At 30.2% G+C, this 18,122-nt stretch overlaps 1 protein-coding gene across 4 annotated transcripts in view; it reads left to right on the forward strand.

The window, feature by feature from the left end:
* Positions 1–11,665, forward strand: part of LOC124535264 (homeobox protein abdominal-A homolog) — a 37,552-nt gene extending 25,887 nt beyond the window's left edge. For all 4 annotated transcript variants that reach the window (XM_047111403.1, XM_047111404.1, XM_047111405.1 and 1 more), the window contains exon 3: positions 7,677–11,665. In XM_047111403.1, coding sequence (XP_046967359.1) covers positions 7,677–8,074 — 398 coding nt within the window. In that variant the 3' untranslated portion in view covers positions 8,075–11,665. The remainder of the gene's footprint in view (positions 1–7,676) is intronic.
* Positions 11,666–18,122: the final 6,457 nt, after the last annotated feature.

The raw sequence follows: 18,122 nt of genomic DNA on the forward strand, positions 1-18,122 counted from the left end.
CGCGAAATATATGCATTTTCCTTCTCGAATGTACTCATGTGAAACTTGTGCAGGGTCGCTCTTGCGTTACTCGTAACTCATGTATAATTTCATCGTATTTTCTTACGTGGTATATTTATTTTATTATTTAACATATAGGTATAAGTCATTATTTTACATGACAGTCGTCATTCTGCCTTGTTTATATAAAATATCATGGAAAATGGAAAGCTAGCGATTTATTGGAATGTTACAAAAATTCCAACAGTGTATGGATTTTCTTTCTCCGTGAAACAAATACATATTTTTGCTAACTTTCATGGGTAAAAGTTTATTGATATACCTATAAATATATACCGTTAAAATAATGTCAAACAAATGTACCAATTGTTATTTTGTATGAGTAGGTATATGAAGATTAATCTTGAAATATAGAGCTCATCTTATTTTCTATTTCACGGCAACTTAAGAGACACTTCCTATGATTTTCATTTACTTGCAGTTTCAAATATTAGTGTTATATATTGTATTAACCTTATAGACCGTTTAAACCATTTTTTATAACTTATTATGTAGATATACCATCAATTAAATACTTTATTTTCAATATCTAGTATATTGAAAATAATCGCTAATTCCTAATACACTTTATTACAGTTAGTCTAGGGATTTAAATATGAATATTAGTACTTTTTGCATGTAAAGCTATAAGCACTTAATTACCGACTATAAAGACATATAAAACGCAGAAATTTTCATTAATAGGCAAACACAATGACAGGAGTGCATAATTTAGCATACGTAGAAATGCACCTTGCATGCGCGCGGACTGCTTACGAAAACACATATAAAATATGTAAAATATTGTTAATTAAAAACTAACAACGATCATTTAATTATAAAACGCCAAATACATAAAATGTCTCTATGTAAATAGTAACTCGCTTGTGAATATCTTATTTATATAAAGACCTAAGTATATAAAACGACTAATTTATAGAAATGAACAAATTAATTTAATCGCATTATAAAAAAATAATTCGATTAATACTGAAATAAACGAGCTTCATCAGGATATATGTAGAATTTTTTCATTAAATTCGATACCAATAAATGTGTGACAGTTTAACCTAGTCTTATCAAATTAAAGTCGATTATAAATAGTTACGAATAAGTAATGCTGTATAATGGAAACATTCAGACTAATTAAATCGAATATTATGTGTCATTTGCGATATCTTACGACCTTTTTATCTCGGGTAGAGTCATCAATTTCAATAATAGTTCTCATAACGCTCTTTGTGTATAATAATTATACTGTTAGCTATAATAAAAAGCATTTTATAACTACAATATATGTGCAATCTGCGATTCAGTGACCACTGTCTTAGGATAGATGTGTGTTATGTATTTATAATTGAGTCGTTGATTATTGTAATAACTTCTCTTATCAGTAATGGATAATGTTTCTTACATAATAATGTTAGTTAATACTTATCTCTTATTAACGAGTAATTCTTTCCTCTATATCGGAATTATAAAGCTCTTTGATTTTCAATTTATATTTATGTCGTCATCGTCAATAAAAATCAAAAATATGTATAAAAATCTTTAAATGCCAGGCATACTATATTTAATTACAAATTTGATTTATGTTATATTATGAGTATCAAACAATGATTTTCATCCTCCAATAAATTTAAAAAAGCGGTGTCGTCAGAGTGCATAAATGACATTAATTGAGAGTATTATTATTATTTAATAAAACAACATATATTTACTATTTTTATTTAACTATTGAATCTCAAAAAGGTTAAAACAACATCTTGAAATATATTATTATGTTGGTAATGGATGACCATTTATTCTTGTTGCGTTTTTTTTTATACATCAACAGACTAGTCCTTTTATCTTTATGAAACAAAAAATAAAATAAATAATATATCAAGTATACAAAGTTAATAAAAAGAAATCCAAACTTGAACATCTAATAAATTTAAAATCGAAAAATTACTGAGTTCCAAATTGCTTTGTTCATTATTCTAAATAATACAACAATATTTACTGTAAGATTTAGTATTCTTTATACAAAAATGTAATACCAACTGAAATACGCAAATCTCCTCGCATTTAAAAATAAACACATTCTGTTACTGTTATAAATTGTTTTATTTTAACAGTTAAGTCGGGTAAATATCTCTATTTTGAAGAGCTAACTATATTATAAGAAGCAATAATTCTTATTTTATCTCGCTAAATAGGAATGTATTAGAAGATAAAGCTTACTTGATTGCTCGACTCGCATCTATAAATCGTCTGCTGGCAACTAATGCATATTAAGAAAATCCGAGAGATTGTTCACACCGAATATTCGAAAAGAACTTAATTGTTGTCACGGAGCTCTTATTTTAAATTGTGACCTAAATACTTTGACATTTTCAGTTTCTCGCGTCGACTCATACTGCACGAATATTTCATTCATCGGTATTAAAAATACCATGACAAATATATATAATGAAATTCAAATTTCACATTAACTTTAATAAATATAATCTTTTAATATATTTATGTCTTTAAAATCACATCGCATTGAATTATTGTAAATAGAATATTTGGTTTCGATTATCCATAATTATAACATTAATTAAAAGATAATTTCTTTAGATTGCCACTTTACATACATAGTAGGTGAAAGATGTGCAGTTAGTTTAACTAATATATGAATAAAACATTACTTTCGGATCAATTTAATTAATCTGTTCTACTATGTTCGTAGTTAAGCTATTTCCGATTTACTTTTAAACGCATTATATTAAAAGCATTCCGAAAGAAAAATGGTTCGAACTTAACGCAATATTGTAAAGTCCCATGCATAGACATTTAAATGCTTGAGGCGTTGACCCGTCGTGCACTAAATCAGGTTGTCTGCAGTTGTTAGTTCGTTTGTGCGTCCGTCCTGAGCTCGCTCAACTTCGTGCCTACAATTCTGAGTGCGAAAAGCTTTATGCAACGTTTGCAAGCACACATAATAAAAATATATTAAATACTTTTCAGTCATTAAAAATAATTGACTTTTTATCACTGATTACACTATTATATCGTTGAAAAATTCGAATTCGATATTTAAATATTGATTTTATATTTTATTTTTAATACTAATACGGAAGATCGATGTACTTATACATACATACTCGATACTAAATGCTATACTTACTTTTTTAAGTGCAACGATAAGATAAATAAAGATTTATTATTTTCATATTAGAAAGTTGAATGTCTATGTTTTGTAAAATCGCTAAATAGAAATACAATTTCGCAATGGATTCTATTCGAGAGTGTTCCTGAAATGCAAATGTCAAGATCTTGTGACAGCCCTATATTCAAGGCAATGTCCTTTAACCAGTGAAGTACAGAACAACATTGTGATGATTTAACTGGCTCACACAACGAGCAAAAATAGGTCTTTCCGACTTGTGCAAGCTCGAAACATTTATTCTGAAGGCAAATAAATTAGGTACTACATCAGCAAATGCCGCTTTTCCTGCACAACTTGAGAAAATCGTTTGCTTTATTTTATACTTTACATAATAATACTTTTTTACAATATATTTTTTCACGTCAACATTTTCCTTCTCTTTTGCAACATAAGCACATGAAATATTTGTACGTTCTTTTACGACGTGGTATACACATTAACGTTGAAATAATAGTCAATTAAACAGCAAAATCAGTTATTTCGAATACCAAACTATTAACTTAAACGTGTTCTACGGCGTTAATACTAAGCTTACCGACCGAAACAATTCAAAACTCGTGGGTAATACGCGATTTCTTTTTTAACCTCTCAATTCATGTGAAATTAATTCATTATTTTTTACCAAACGGTAATTTTAGTTCAGTTTAATGAATTTATGGCTCATTATATCTAGATACACACATTAAAAGTATTAATAATTACGAGATAATTTGAATTTTATTACTAAAATTAAAAAAAAAGATCTTATATTTTGCACCTAACATTTGTTGTCCTCATTTGTAAAAAAAAAGTTCGCATTCATTTTATTCAAAAATTTCAAAGCGTATATCAAAACTTAGACTCAGTTTCATTGATGTATATTTCAAAATTCGAATACAAACTATTTTAAGACGGCACTGGGTGCAATATATAAAGGCGATTGTCGAGTTACGATGCTATAAAATGTCGCTAACACGCAGCTACAAAGCCCTTAATAATGAAGAGCCTTAAATGTCATTTAAATGAATACTAAATAATCAATAAACGTTATATATAATTACCGTTTAAGTATCACCCCATTTAAAATTATAACTTGCCTATTGCAATCTTCTCTATATTTAATTTAATCTAGATACTATACAAATTTATATATATTTTTTGGTAAATAGTTTTTATAAGTTCTGACTTTTATTCATATTTTAAAATAAATACGCATTACTTTTATACAATTAGTCATTATTTAAACGTAGCGTGTTTCAAAGTTACGAAACGTCTTATAATGCATTCAATAAAACAATTTCATGAACGTAAAACTCTACCAGCTCTCAATTAATCCAATAAATAAACATTGCCTTGTTATTTATGCGGATAATTATAATTAATTTTATGTGAACTGTCGCACAATTAACCTTTAACGAATATTTACTTAGTACGTAATTTGATCATTTGAATACAATCGATACTTAACACATTATTGAGTGAATTAATTGAATTTACCACACCTATGTTTTGACACACCTACACTGACGTACTATAATTTAGGAAGAGTGAGACTCCACTCGTGAGCTCTTATGGCCTTAGCGAATGTAATGAATTTGCTGGTCCGGGTAAAAATACGATTAAAACGACACCAAATTATACTAAAACATTAATTCAAAGCATTCAAAATCATAATTCGTTCGGTAGAACTATTAAGGGCAGCCTTATCCGATTGAATGTATCGCTAGCCATAATAGTTAATAATAATTCATCGCCTCATAGCAGTCACATAATTTCTTGTTTTCAACTATCTAGATACGGTTCTCCAGAAGCTGACCCGAGCTCGCTCTATAAATAACCCTCTTAGCAGGCCAGCGACATAATTCACAAACGGACCCTTAATATTCCACTCCGACGGGACATTTATCAAATGCTATGTAGAACGGGTTCGGTATAAAAGGTGAGCAGGTTTATACAAAGTTAAATAAAATAATAAATAAGCAAGACTTGAGATTTATTTCAAAGAAAAAATGGACGTAAGAGCCAGGTCTTGTCGCCGTATGTTTATAGTCGTCCGGTGTCGGCGCACGATATACGTCTCTAATTAATGCCGCGCTCCTCCCCGAGATATATTGTGTTCGGCGTCCTCCTTTTAACTTATTTCTTTTAAATTCTAAGATTAGAAATAAATGATTGGATCGCTGCGTTTTATCTGACGAGTTATCTTGTAACGAACTTTGGAAACAATACCCGCTCTACACTAATTCAAATGAAGAAACTGGGAAAATAGATGCTAATGAGCTTAGTCTGCATCCTGTATAGGTAATCTGTGTCGAGTCATGGGAAACGCTCGACGATATAAGAAAAAAAAAGAACAGGTACGCCATACATGGCCGACTTTACTCCCCGCGACTACAATGCAAAGAGAATAATGGGACCCAGCTGACGGGAGGTGCCTTCGACCGTTGTCATGGCGACCGGGCGAAGGGTGGCCAACCTGCCTGCGCTAACATATTACAAACACCGACAAAAAGCGGATCATCTCACCCCACTACACACAGATTTAGACTCTGTGATGTAAACAAGAAGGATCTGTTTCAAAGAACAACACCATCCTTTATGACCTTTCACTTTGATAGGATAATCGGGATGTGTGTATTGTTAGTTTGGGTTCCATCTTTGCTTTTTAAAATTAGAATAACTATTGCTATCTCGTTTCTGCTCATCTCCGTCGACACATTACATCAACCGCAGTATTATAATTACGTACAATTCTTCGTTTATGACGCTTTAAACATTGTTTTAGTTACTTTTTAACATCATCATCCGTAAATGTTATTGCGACAATAAAAATGCGATAACATTAATTTATTGTTCATAAAAATACCGTATCAGGTATACATTTTCGGTCACGTGATTTACCTGCTCGTTACATATTTATATTCAAGTAGGTTACAAAAAAGTTTATAGCTCTTAAGAGATTCTTAAATGAATTTCATTACTTCGCAAGTAAGCAAACATTAATTACTTATCAAGTGTTGTTTTTTAAAATACTTCCTTTGTTCTTTAATTAAAACCTGTAAAGTTAACATCACCTTTACAAATAAATTTAAATCTAATCTGCTTGAAACTTGATATACGATTTTTTTTCATTTAATGATTATAAAGTATTTCTTGTTTTTAAAACATTTACATACGAACATTTAGAACTATGTACCAAAAAAGTTGTCAATAGATCAAAGACCAATTCCCACTTACCTAAAGGTTAATTCGATAATGTATATAATAGCTGTATCTACCTTATGACACTACCATATACTAAACGATTAAAATTTAATGATAACTTACAACGTAATTAATTTAATTAATCTTTATTAATTAAAAATAAGTCACAAAATATCGTTTTGTATATAGCACTTACGCAGACATGTGTAGCTTAAGATGTTGATAAAATTTATTGCATTTTAGTCTCTATTCTTAGCGACGTAAGAGCTACTTAAAAGCTTTTAAAGTTACATTCCAATGGCGGGTCCACTATCAATTATACACGCAGGGTAGACTATTTATCTTGTCTTATTTATTGGCTGACTCAAAACCTGTCTGGGCTCGGCTCGACCGCCATGTAACCGAAGAGTAGTCCCAAAGATGTATACCTACGGATATATCTAAGAAAGAACGTGTTACATATACTCCTACTTAAGTTTTTAATTCCGAAATAACTCTCTTAAATATATAAATAAATATACTACAGTATTTAAATGATGACATCATATTAAATACACAATAATAATTTTAAATTTGGAACGTTGAATAATTTTAAAGGCTGTTTGTACAATAACGCGTTACATTAAATTTGGATGTTTTATCTTTGTGATGGTAAAGGGTTAACTTTCACAGTTTCTCAGAAAAACTCTTTACCGTCCCAACACAAAGCGCCACCTCACAAAGAATTAGAAAGTTGTGCAACCCTTGCGCTCTCGGACTTTTTTGTAACGATTTCTTTTTGAAATCCCTATTGTGAATACTTGGTCCATTTACTTCTCTTAACCCTTTCCGTTACTTTTCTACTGTGAGAAAGGATCTTGTGCTGACACTTGTACATTTAACGGTTCGTTTATTGATTTGTTGTTATCTAAATACTACATCGTAAAACTATTTTTTAACCTAATTGTTAATATAACATCGGTATTTGATCTACTTTGAGGTTGGTCCCAGTAGCGGATAGCTCTAAAATTAACTTTACAACAGCGATAAAATATTAATGAGCTATTAAAATCTAAGATGCTATAAAAGTGAAATTTAATGGCCTGCTCGAAGCCTTTGCTTTGCGATTCGTAGGCTTCGCTACGGGCCAGTGATATATGTTTGCAATAAATCGAATTGATGTAAATTAAATTATTTACCTATTGTATCATAAAACCGATCAGGTATCCGTTATCTCTTACGAATGTGACATTAATTTATTATTTTCTTTTCTCTTCAGGACCAAATGGCTGCCCACGGCGGCGAGGACGACAGACCTACACAAGATTCCAAACACTAGAACTAGAAAAGGAATTCCATTTCAATCACTATCTGACGCGCAGGCGCAGGATAGAGATTGCACACGCGCTTTGTCTCACAGAGAGACAGATAAAGATATGGTTCCAAAATCGACGTATGAAGTTAAAGAAGGAACTGCGTGCCGTCAAAGAAATCAACGAGCAAGCGCGCCGAGAGAGAGAGGAACAGGATAGAATGAAACAACAGCAGCAAGAGAAGCAAGCCAAGCTGGAGAGCCAACACCATGGCCACCACGTGACCCACCACCACGACCCAATGAAAATGCCCATCGACAAAGGTTCCAGCGACATCCTCAAAGTGAATAAAGTGCCGACGTAAGGCGCCTGCCTACCGCTTAGTAAATCCTGACTGATACTGTATCATATAGTGTGAATGCATGAATGGAAGTGTTACGTCCATACGGACCTGCGGGCAGCGTTAGTCCTCTCGTATCCACTAGTTTTATGTTTTGCGGCTGATTTAGTAGGAGTGTCGCCTCGTTGTGGAGGCGTTCGTGACTTTTATTGTATTAATGTTCCTTTAGTGCGAAGGACTTGCCTCGGTGTCGTTCGCTGGTGGACAGGCTGGTGATGTGCTTTAAGCATTTATTTTGTTGCCATAACCACACCATGTATTGCAATAATATTTTACTAAATTTTACAAAAGCGTTAGTGTCGCTCTAAGATTTACAACTCCGAGTGAACTTCGGTATTGTTAGTTAAGATTTAAAATCTGTGAATCTCATAGTATTTATTGCTACCATTTACTTTAATCCATTATGTTATATTTTTTTATTAATAGATATTATATTATGTACATTTTGATGTATATTTTATTATTTGTCCACTTTTAGTGGACTGGTTATGTTTTGATAGTCACATTTTTTTATGATCGTAAAATTTGTTGTATTTTATCAGTTGATTTCGAAAGAGTTGCTTTTATTATTTGTCCATATTGTGATTCAGTTGATAGTTAGGTTCGGAAATTGTTGTTTCATTTGAACATTTAATTTTTATGGCGGGAATACATTTGCAATTATATAAATGTAACATTTACTGTTTCCATATGCGCGTTAGACGTATGATTGTAACAAAATACGTATTGAAGTACAATTGAGAGTAGGTTTTCATCATGACGTACGTTGTGTTTTGTATTCAATGTTTTCGTAAGAATATATAATTCGGTATTTTTGATGATAGTTCTACTTAAATCTTGTCCAGATGTTTGAAATTCTTATAATGTAAAAATAATACAGCATCGTGTCCATGCATCCCAAATCGTCAGATGTTCAAAATTATATACGTAACATGATACATATATTAAACAATAATGTGACTAAAGTAAATTTTACATGTAATTTTAAAGTTGACTAGCTTAAGTGTACTATACATAGATAATATAGGTTCGACTTTAAGTATTGCTAAGACGAATAGAATGCCTACCGCGAGGTAGAACGTGAAATAACTACTTTGATTTGCCTAATGATGTTTCTGAAGCAGCTTTACCTTGAACCGACGATCAAATGCTCATATATCATAAAATATATTTAATTCATCGAGTTATCATTTAATACGCATTCAAATGAAAGTGTTTCAATTCGATCTGTTTCGTGTACAACATTACTTTGCTTTCGAATCCACGTTGTGCCAAAATATTATAAAAATTAGCTTCGTGTCTTTATGAAACAAATGCAAGTTAAAATTATTTCGCTTCGAACAAATATCATGTATTCCTTTATATGTAAATCAGAACAAATATTAAGTAAGGGCTAAAAAAATTAGTGTTGATAGTCACCATTATACGTAAATTAATGTCAGGGTAGAATTAAAGAAAATTTAAATAAATATGTGTATTAAATTGAAATTATCGCTTAATTTTTATAATCATCACTCAATATATATCTGTCCACTGTAATGTTCGTATTATATCAATCAGTAGGTGTAATTTAAATCTGGATATCATTAGCACAAGTCCTCTTTAGACTTAAGATTTTCACGAGGAAATTTTTGTCTCATATTTCGAGTAAATCTTAAGAATCATAATTATACTTTCTGAACATATATTTCCAAAAAGAACAAAAGCAATATTTAATTATTAAAATGATTTCCATAGTTTGTTTCTATATTACGAAAAATAATCGTCAATTCGATACTGTTACTTAATTTAAATGAATAAATATTAAAAAGAAAGTAAAAATTTAGGGACTTAAAATCCGTTATTTAAAAAAAAAGCTAAGAATGGTATTCATATTAATGAATTACATGAGAATTTCTTTAACTCATTTTATATCGAGATGTCGGTGATCAGATATTTGCAATAACTATTGGACACATTTCATGAGCTATAGACGTCGTGTAAGATTACTGTAAGGTTGTCATTAGTATATAAAATAGAACCTTTATCCCATCTTACTTTTAAATATGAATCGAGAATGATAATCGAACAAAATGTACTTAAGTAAATTTCGTATATGTAGGCTTTATAAGTTATAATGCATAGTTAATAAATAACTTAGACACTGGTAATAAAATATAAGCGTAATAAACCAGGCGAAGTATTTGATTAAAAGCGCTTAATTACCTATTTAGTATCGTTCGTAATGATTATGATTGGAGGTAACGATAGTACTATTCGAAGTAGACGGGCGTACACACTCGCACACGCGTCGAGGTCGGTAACTTTAGCGCAATGTGTGTATACGAACTTAAATTGTTGTTACTGGATTCGATAAGTAATATTTGATCCCGTTGTGAAAATTTGCTTTAACAATAACTGTTTCGTTACGTATGGGTCTGTGCAAATTAATAACTCTCTTTAATCTATACGATATCGCCTTTATGATTATTTACTGTTACGCGATTCCTAATTAAGTTTCGTTTCTAACAATAGGTAAAACTTTTAACGTATTAGTAATAATGTTTGTGTGTATGTTCGTCCGATGATTTATGTCAGGTTCTCTTTATTGTTTTTGCCTCGTAAAGAACTGTAGATAATTCACGAGGAACAATGAGCAATTTGCTAAATAGATTATATACGACCTCCATCCGTAATATTGTCTTGCCATACTGCTAGTGTTTCGTAGACTATAGGTATTAATATAATACCTGGCTGAATATAGATTTCAATATAATACCCTACCGTATTACTCTTAATTATAATTTCTATTTTTCCATTTACATAAAAATCAAGCGAGGTTTTCCAATTCTGTAGATTACTTTATATTATAATAGTTTTTAAAACATCGTTAAGTTGAAGTACCCATTACGCCATTTAATTTTTAATATATATATTTTAACAAGACTTCTGTTCTGTTAGGTTATGTCGAATGATTGTTAATTTTATCTTAATATAATTGTAGTTATGTATGTATGTACCTATATCTATATTTTCGAAAATAGTAACTAAATCGTCGTAAAAATTAAGTAATTGTAAATAGTCGTGAAAGTTTTATGTGGCGCATTATATGAATATATATCTTTTTTGTTTTATATTTCGTTTTATGTTACGTATTTATGTAATGGACGTACGTGTTAAACGGATTTCACTTGACTAAGATGAAAAAGTTTACTGAAACTCTTTTAAATTAGTGAACAGACGCCTTTGAAATTGTTTAAATTTCTTGCTGAATTGTATTTTATAATATTTGATTATTTTTTATCACTATGTCTTATCTGTAACTTTTTTTGAAGTCTTAAATTAATACTAACGTTTGAAAATATTTTTATTTATAAGCAGATATGTATTATGTTTTATTTTTTGATAATTATTATTGTAATATTTTTAAAGATTTCTGGTCAAGTGAAATCAAACGTACGACTCAACGTGACTGTGTCGTGTTAAACTAAGGAAATAGATGGGTGATTATATATGAAGCCCGCATTCAATATTGTAATATTAATTTCGAAAATTCAAGAGAATAAAGAGTTAATGAAACAATTGATATTTTAATATTATAAACCTTACCCCTATCTTCAAATACATTGAGGAATCGTTACCTACATGAATAAATCAAAACATTTGTGTTTTTTATATATTTGACTATTATATTTTTGATTAAACTAACTAATCTGATTACCATAAAATGTATATACTACGGTAAATTATAGTTTGTACATAACAATTAAAAAGAAAACATTTGGAATGAATGTTATTTTATTAATAATATATATGCGAAAGTTTGGAAAGATAGATGGTTATTATTCAATTGCCGGAACGGCTAAACTGACCTGAATGGAATTTTGTATGATGATAGACTTTAGTCTGGAATATAATCTCTTATCCGGAAAAATGTACCTAACCTATTATTAAATAAAACGATAAAAAGTGATTACGATACACATTTTTCTTTACATCCATAATTCAACGTATAACATACATTACTTTTCAAATTCATAAATTGCACTGTTAACAATACACATACTTATTTTACATTTACATAAAATTCTTTAATTATAAATTAACACAATTACTTATTACTAATGTACTCGCAATGAGTTAGTATTTTCAACAATTTTATTACAGAAAATTTAAAGTCATTGAAATAGATGAGAGGCATAAAGAGTTTCACAACCCACTCAAAGCTTTTGCGTTTGAGTTGCGCAATGTGACAACAATGCTCTTCGGACAAAACGAAAGCACGTCTTGGGGTAAAATGTAAGATGGCTGAGTGTTACATGCAACTATAGATATATCTTCATTATGTATAGTACTTAATCGATAGGTATAGTCTAAAATTCATTTGGTCTTGCGAACATTTGAGAAACATATAAAAACCTACCTCGCTGAATAATTTAGACATTTTAATTTAGATAGTATCTGTAATGAGAGCTTGGGGCTTGACGAGACAATAATGATGATAATTTAACAAACCATACAAATATATATAGGAAAGTAAATAGCTCTGACTGTCTATTACGGATTTTACGGATAACTGTTAGCTTATCCGTAAAATTAATTAAAGAACTTAATTAGTGGCTTAATTGAACTTGCAAAGGAAGAACAGTAAATTAACAACATTTCAAAACAAAAAATGTTGATTACGTAACTAAATTTCCATCATATTTATGCATACAAATTATTAAAATAATTCAAAGAATCTTAATTTAAATATTGTCGCATAACATTCTTATATGTTCGCTGAGAAATATATTTTAAAACTTTCAATATCTGCTCCCTTTTTCAAATCAAGGGTAAAGCTTGTGATATTTTATTGTTATTACTTTCTACAGAAATCTATTTGTCGATGCAAATGAATTAATACTTACTTTGTAATACTAGATGCGCAGTTACATGAATCACTAAGGACTGTAACTATTCTAATAATATATTTCTATTATACTAGTTTCATTACCGACTTTGCATGGAAACTATTAACCTTAGTACTATTAGTCATTGGTAAAATGTCATCATTAAATCCATATCAAACCACGTGACTTATTAGCTCGTATTAACACAGCTTAACGCACATTCAGTAAACAATATAAACTGTTATTTACATCTACTTGCAAACAAGATATAGGTTATTGATATTGGTACAAATAATATTAAATTTTCCTTTGTTTTAAATTATTATTATTTTTATACGGGATAGAAATAAGTAATGTTTAAATACTGTCATAGGTATACTAATAGGTAAGTATACCTTATTCTTTGTGTTACGTGAAAACTACTGAACATTATGGTATGGGACTATGACCAATCGACGCGGAATCGTCCGTATTGTTAAAAGCCAATAGTTTTTTGAATTCCTTTAGACCTTCCTTTTTTATTTAATGCTCAGCGAAGCGGACGAGTGCAAGCTAGTGCTAAATATTTGGTGATAAATTTCCCTTCTATCTTATATACATATAGGTAGGTATGTATATAAGGTATGTAGTCTTAGTAGCGTCCGCTTAGAATGCTCCCGGAACGTCAATTTTCTCAACTAGCTCGACGTTGATATTATAATATAGCTCTCTGAAAAATATGCATCCACTGTCTAAGTGAGTACTAGGTATATCCATTCTTAAAGTATAAATTGACATAATATAAAGGTATATCATTAAGCGAATTTATAATATAGTTTGTACCTACATATTTAATATGCTATAACTTTCGAAAATATTATACCCATTATATTGGATTATACATTATTAAAAAGTGATAATATGCCCCTTAAGCTACCCGTGAAACATTTAAAGATAACATTTTAAGATCCAACTTAAAAGATGCTTATAAAATAATTAATTATAACAAGCTACTTTGAATTGCATCTTACAATACTAAAGAAAATAAATATATTATGATCATGGGACCTTTTATGAAGTCTGAATTTCATAAATGTGATAAAATGGCAAGCTGGACATAACCAAAGGCCCCACTTTCATAAAATAAAGGTACTCATTTTTTTTCTCCTTGTCAAACGATATTTAAAACAATATTAATTCCCACCGTAACTAACACTCACACTGTCGGCAACTCATTCTTATAACAATTTCTGTCACATATTTCACTATAAAAAAGAAAATGGCATTGCCCCTAATAGTTTAATGCCCCTAAATACCAATAACGTTTGTCGGATCCCCGCCAAAAACAAACCATGAGTTATATCCATAATGTAATGTATTCTGCCATTCCGCCATTTTCCATTCTCCACAGACACTGGTGCTGTCAAATAAATTTCAAACCTACAAAATTCACAATAGGTGGGATCGTTCTCCGTTGAACACAGAATTGCTTAGCAATCCACTTCCTTCTCTGAGCAAAAGCTATGCTAAGTAGCTGTAAGCCACAAGCGATTTTGCTCTTAGATACATAAATATTTTTTTGTATCGACCTTTCGTCTCATACTTTGCCTTATAATTTTTTGTTGATACTTTTTTCGAGTACCCCTATCGCTTGACATTACCTTTATGGCGCCCAGTATCTCGTGGTGTGATCGTAGCAAATTCTAATGGCGATTAAAAACAACTGTAGTAGCTTTTTATCACAAAGGAATATATAATTTTAATACACGTTTCAATTATAAAGACTCAATACAGAAAAATACTTAGAAGAATAATAATTTAATTAATCATATTTAATAAAATGACGTGTTGTAGATGTCAGTTTGTCTTTAATGATCATTTATAACAGTATCGCCATCATAGCGAATGGATGCAAATCACATTTGATAATATGTTTCTATGCTAAATAAGCATTTATTCAAATTCTTCATTTACATTCATATTTTAATATTCAATACAAAGATATATTTAAGGCAAAGGATTGATTTATGCCATTAGAATTCTATATTTATTAATATTCATTATTTATAAATAATATAATAAATTAGTCAAATGCAAAACTAAAAGTCAAATAAGATTAAAATATGTCACACTAAGGTCGTCGTGTCGGATTGATTAATTAAGTAATTATTTACCTTCTTTTGCTAGGTTCGCAATGGGAGAAGTGAGTCCAAAATAACAATAAAAATATAAGATTACTTTTCAGGATATTCTTATCAATAATGAACACAAAATAATTTTTTATTTGAAATAACTAAAAAAATGAATATTAGGTATTCTAATCTTGCGTGCGTAAAGACTCAATTCATTGGTCAATAGAAGCTTAAACCTCAGCAAAATCTAACTTTTAACTTTACATTCTGACTAGCAACCCGCCCCGGCTTCGCACGGGTACTTCATATGTACATAAAATTGTAGTTTAAATTGTTATTCTGCTGTGCATCCTATATTACTGAAAATTTTCATCCAAATCCATCTTGTAGTTTTTATTTAAAGAGTAATAAACATACATAAATACATCCATCATCACAAACTTTCGCATTTATAATATAAATTTCATTTTTTAATGCACGTTTTTAGCAATTTTAAAATTAAATTCGTCTGAAATAGATATCGATACGAATCCATTTAATTACTATAAAAAATACCTATTGTATGAGCGAAACCACGCTAAGTCCGTTAATTTATGAACAGAATGATAGCTTTAATCCTATTTGCGCTCACGATTAAGCTGCAGTGCGTCGAAATGGCATAGACTGAGCCAATTTCATGCTCTGACGCTCCCTCTCTGCACCAAAATCTCTTAATACGTATTGGAACAAAACAATAAAACTGCTATTGCCATTACCGATGAGAATTTAATCTATATTTATAATTAAAAAACAGATATTATATCTTCGACGTTAAATCTACTTTAATAATGTATTCTTTCAAATTTCTATCCATGAAAATTTCGAATTTCGAATCGAATTTTCATTCAATTTGAAATATTTTACCTAAAAGCCGTTATAAGTATGTTCAGTTCTACATTTAATGCAGTTTCAAAATGTTATTACAGTTGTAAAGTTCGTTAATGTGCAACGCTTAGATCGATTCGAATTTCAAATGTATATAATTTATAGTATCTATGTACGTAATAGGAGCCAAGCTGAATTGAACATGGCGACTGCGATCCGCTTGCAAACTATACCGGATACGATAGGAAACTCCATTCTTTTATTTTATTTCGGTTTTGTTTCTATTCAATCGGCGAAATTGTTTCGTTTCACCATTTTAACTTTCGATAGGGTTATTAGGATCTGAATAATGAATTAAAAACATAAAAAATAAATAATCGAAATGATAACCCTATGAAATTATCTACTTTAAAATTTTTTTATTTACATTTCAGGAGCAGTAATTAAATGTTTCAAATAGTTGTCAAGCAACAAGATTGTTCAAAAAAGTTCGTATACCGAAGCAATATCTTAAAAAAATAATATTGACACGAAAAAACACCCAAAAAAGAAAAAAAAGACATATTTCTGTTAGAATTAGCAAAACTCGGCTTATTACGTTAAAGCTGAGACGAATAATAATCATTTCTCATATTTTATGTAGCTCCGTGCCGGAGATGACGTCCGAGGCATAAGGCTAAGTCAACCGACGTTACGTAGATTAATAATCTCAATATAAGCGCCAGCCTGCAGTAAAACAAGTTTCTACTGACTTGCCTTTATTGATAGATACCTAGATTCTATCAACATATAATACATTGCAACGTACGCATTTCTGCTCTTACCTGAATTTATCAATAAATAAAAAAGAAAAAAAGAGTACCTAACTACTGAGTTTCTTGCCGGTTCTTCTCAGTAGAACCTACTTTCCGAACCGGAGGTAGCTCCACTTAAAATACTTGCTTACTTAAATAAAGTATATTCGGATTTGATTTGATTCATTCCAATTATAATTGCACATAATATTACAGCCAGCTTTATATACCTACTGCTTAAAGTAAAGTCAAGATCTTTATTAAATATAGAAACAATGTAATTGCTTATTGGTTGACGAATGTCTACCATCAAACGTAATCTTCGTCTCTACTCTCTAATAATAATCTGTGCAGCTATGTTTCTGTTTGAAAGGTGTTAGTTAAATTACAGGCATAGGGATGTAACATATCGGCTGTATAATAATCGGCAGGCATCGACAAAAGAAAGAGTGATTTGTGCGTCTTGCAATGCCGTGTCTGTAAAAGAAGGTGCCATTTTTAGTAAAAAAGAAATAAAAATATATGTCCAGTTAGGTACTAAAATGATTCAACGTAACTTAAAAGTTTGTAAGTTTTATGTGTAAAGTAAATTGACCAAACAAATGCAATAAATAGTTTATAAAAGAGGTCCTGAACCTCTTTTATAAACTATTTATAATACTGTAACTATTCACATCTTAGAAGCAGTAAGTAAATTTTCTCAAAGTTGACCAACTTCATATTGTTATAGAAGATGTTTTAGTTTTTTAATTAGTCGTTTAACATTAAAAAAAATATAGCTACGTGTTCGATATTTTTTATTCAATTCATTGAGTGTGGTCACTATAACATAAATTTATAGCTTACTAGGTTTTGGTAAATTTGTCATTGTATACTTTGTTTTAGAATTTCGAACATTGATATATCGTTTCTATTGCTAAGCTAAGCGATCATCAACCGAAAATGGAAACTAAATTGATAATGTAAAGATTGTATCCCATCTTGTATGTAGGGTTAATGAAGATAGCAACATAAAAAATAACATGCCAATTTTATTGTGTTATTGAAATATAATATTTAGGAAGCATCAACTCAATTCTTAGTTTTGTAGCTTTCAGTTGTGCTCGCAAGGCACCGATTATTTCACGCCAATGTCACGAACGACACTCAAAAATAATCTGTTAAATAATGTCAAAAAAGTGTTCCAATTAGTATATATACTAAATTTACTACTACTCAATTGTCACTTGTGAGCATCAGCGGAAGATATCAGCTTTTGAAATATTTTCAAGGTATTATCTACTCATCTTTTTGCCAAAATAAAATTGAAGCACATAAGAGTATCTTTCATCTTCATAGTTACATAGTATTAAATTTAGATTTCTCGTTATAA

This window comes from Vanessa cardui, chromosome 14 (genome assembly GCF_905220365.1).
Source record: "Vanessa cardui chromosome 14, ilVanCard2.1, whole genome shotgun sequence".
Classification (NCBI taxonomy): Eukaryota; Metazoa; Arthropoda; class Insecta; order Lepidoptera; family Nymphalidae; genus Vanessa; species Vanessa cardui.